This window comes from Nicotiana sylvestris, chromosome 2, assembly GCF_000393655.2.
Source record: "Nicotiana sylvestris chromosome 2, ASM39365v2, whole genome shotgun sequence".
NCBI classification, from domain to species: domain Eukaryota; kingdom Viridiplantae; phylum Streptophyta; class Magnoliopsida; order Solanales; family Solanaceae; genus Nicotiana; species Nicotiana sylvestris.
The window spans coordinates 142,540,866-142,542,394 of record NC_091058.1 but is presented as its reverse complement, the minus strand read 5'-3'; the positions used below and the strand labels follow the sequence as shown (position 1 = coordinate 142,542,394).

Here is a 1,529-nt window from a genome sequence, read left to right as displayed (position 1 = left end):
GCAGGAGAACTCCTGCATTCTGTCACTTCACCATGGCCATTCATAAAGTAGTGGATGGATATTATCGGATCCCTCCCGGCAGGACGAGGTAAGGTACACTTCCTTTTGGTTTTAACTGACTATTTCTCTAAATGGGTGGAAGCGGGTGCATACACTCAAGTACGTGAGCAACAAGTTATCACGTTCATGTGGAAAAATATAATATACCGCTTCGGCATTCCCAAAGAAATCAGTTGTGACAACGGACCTCAGTTCGTTGGAAAGAAAACGACCGAGTTTTCTGAAAAAATGGCGCATCAAGCGAATACTCTCCACATCATACTACCCCATCGGCAAGGGTCAAGCTGAATCCTCCAATAAAATGATACTGAACATATTGAAAAAGAAGCTCGAGGTCGCCAAAAGGGCTATGGCCTGAACTGCTGCCAGAAGTACTATGGGCATACTGCACTACGCCAACAACTAGCACAGGCGAGATGCCATATTCACTAGTCTATGTGACTGGCGCGGTTATACCCGTCAAAATCGGAGAACCTAGCTTGAGATACTGCAACGAAAGCGGACCAAGCAACGATGAAAGTAGGCTACAAGATCTGGATGAAGTCGAACAACGAAGAGATATGGCCCATGTAAGAATGGTAGACCAAAAGCAACAAGTAGAAAAGTACTATAACAAGAAGGCCAAAGTACGACCGCTCAAGGTCGGAGACTACATCCTCAAAGCTAAAACACAAGCAGCGAAAGTCCCTAATGAGGGAAAACTGGGAACAAACTGGGACGGACCATATAAAATCACGGCGACAGCAAACAAAGGAGCATTCCAGTTAGAAACAATGGAAGGAAAACTACTCCAAACAATTGGAATGTCGTCTATCTCAAATACTTCCACTTCTGAAAGAAGGCGCTACCTAAGTCGTACTCTTTTTCCCTCATCCGGATTTTGTCCCAATCGGGTTTTCTCAGTGAGGTTTTAATGAGGCGCCAAAGGGGACGTCTCGAGGTCCGAAGTATTGTTCATTACCCCGCCCGTTGACATGATCTCCAGGCCATGTAATGAAGGGACTGGATATAGATAAGCAAATCTCCATTGTATGTACAAAGTCGACATGTGTTTCCTACAAGAATATAATCAAATCTCCATTGTATGTACAAAGTCGACATGTGTTTCCTACAAGAATATAACCAAATCTCCTTTGTATGTACAAAGTCAACATGTATTTCCTACAGGAATATAATCAAACCTCCAATGTATGAACGAAAATCCCAATGGCCAAGGCCATCGACGAAAATATGAGTTCGACCTCATTCGAACTACGACGGGATCCTACTTCAACGACAGTTCGAAGGTAACATCCCAATGTCCAAGGCCATCGACGAAAATATGAGTTCGATCTCATTCGAACTACGACGGGATACTACTTCGATTACAGTTCGAAGGTAATATCCCAATGGCCAAGGCCATCAACGAAAATATGAGTTCGACCTCATTCGAACTATGACGGGATCCTACTTCGATGACAGTTCGAAGG

General features: G+C 44.0%; 1 protein-coding gene across 1 annotated transcript; it reads left to right on the top strand.

Moving 5' to 3' along the window:
• The first annotated feature begins 476 nt into the window (after positions 1 to 476).
• Positions 477 to 974, top strand: LOC138885701 (uncharacterized). Its single transcript, XM_070166678.1, has one exon. It carries the CDS (start codon positions 477 to 479, stop codon positions 972 to 974), a length of 498 nt encoding a protein of 165 aa, XP_070022779.1.
• The last annotated feature ends 555 nt before the right edge of the window (positions 975 to 1,529 follow it).

Excerpts from the sequence above, each read along its gene's own strand:
- LOC138885701 (XM_070166678.1), top strand. The coding sequence starts at position 477 with ATGCCATATTCACTAGTCTATGTGACTGGCGCGGTTATACCCGTCAAA.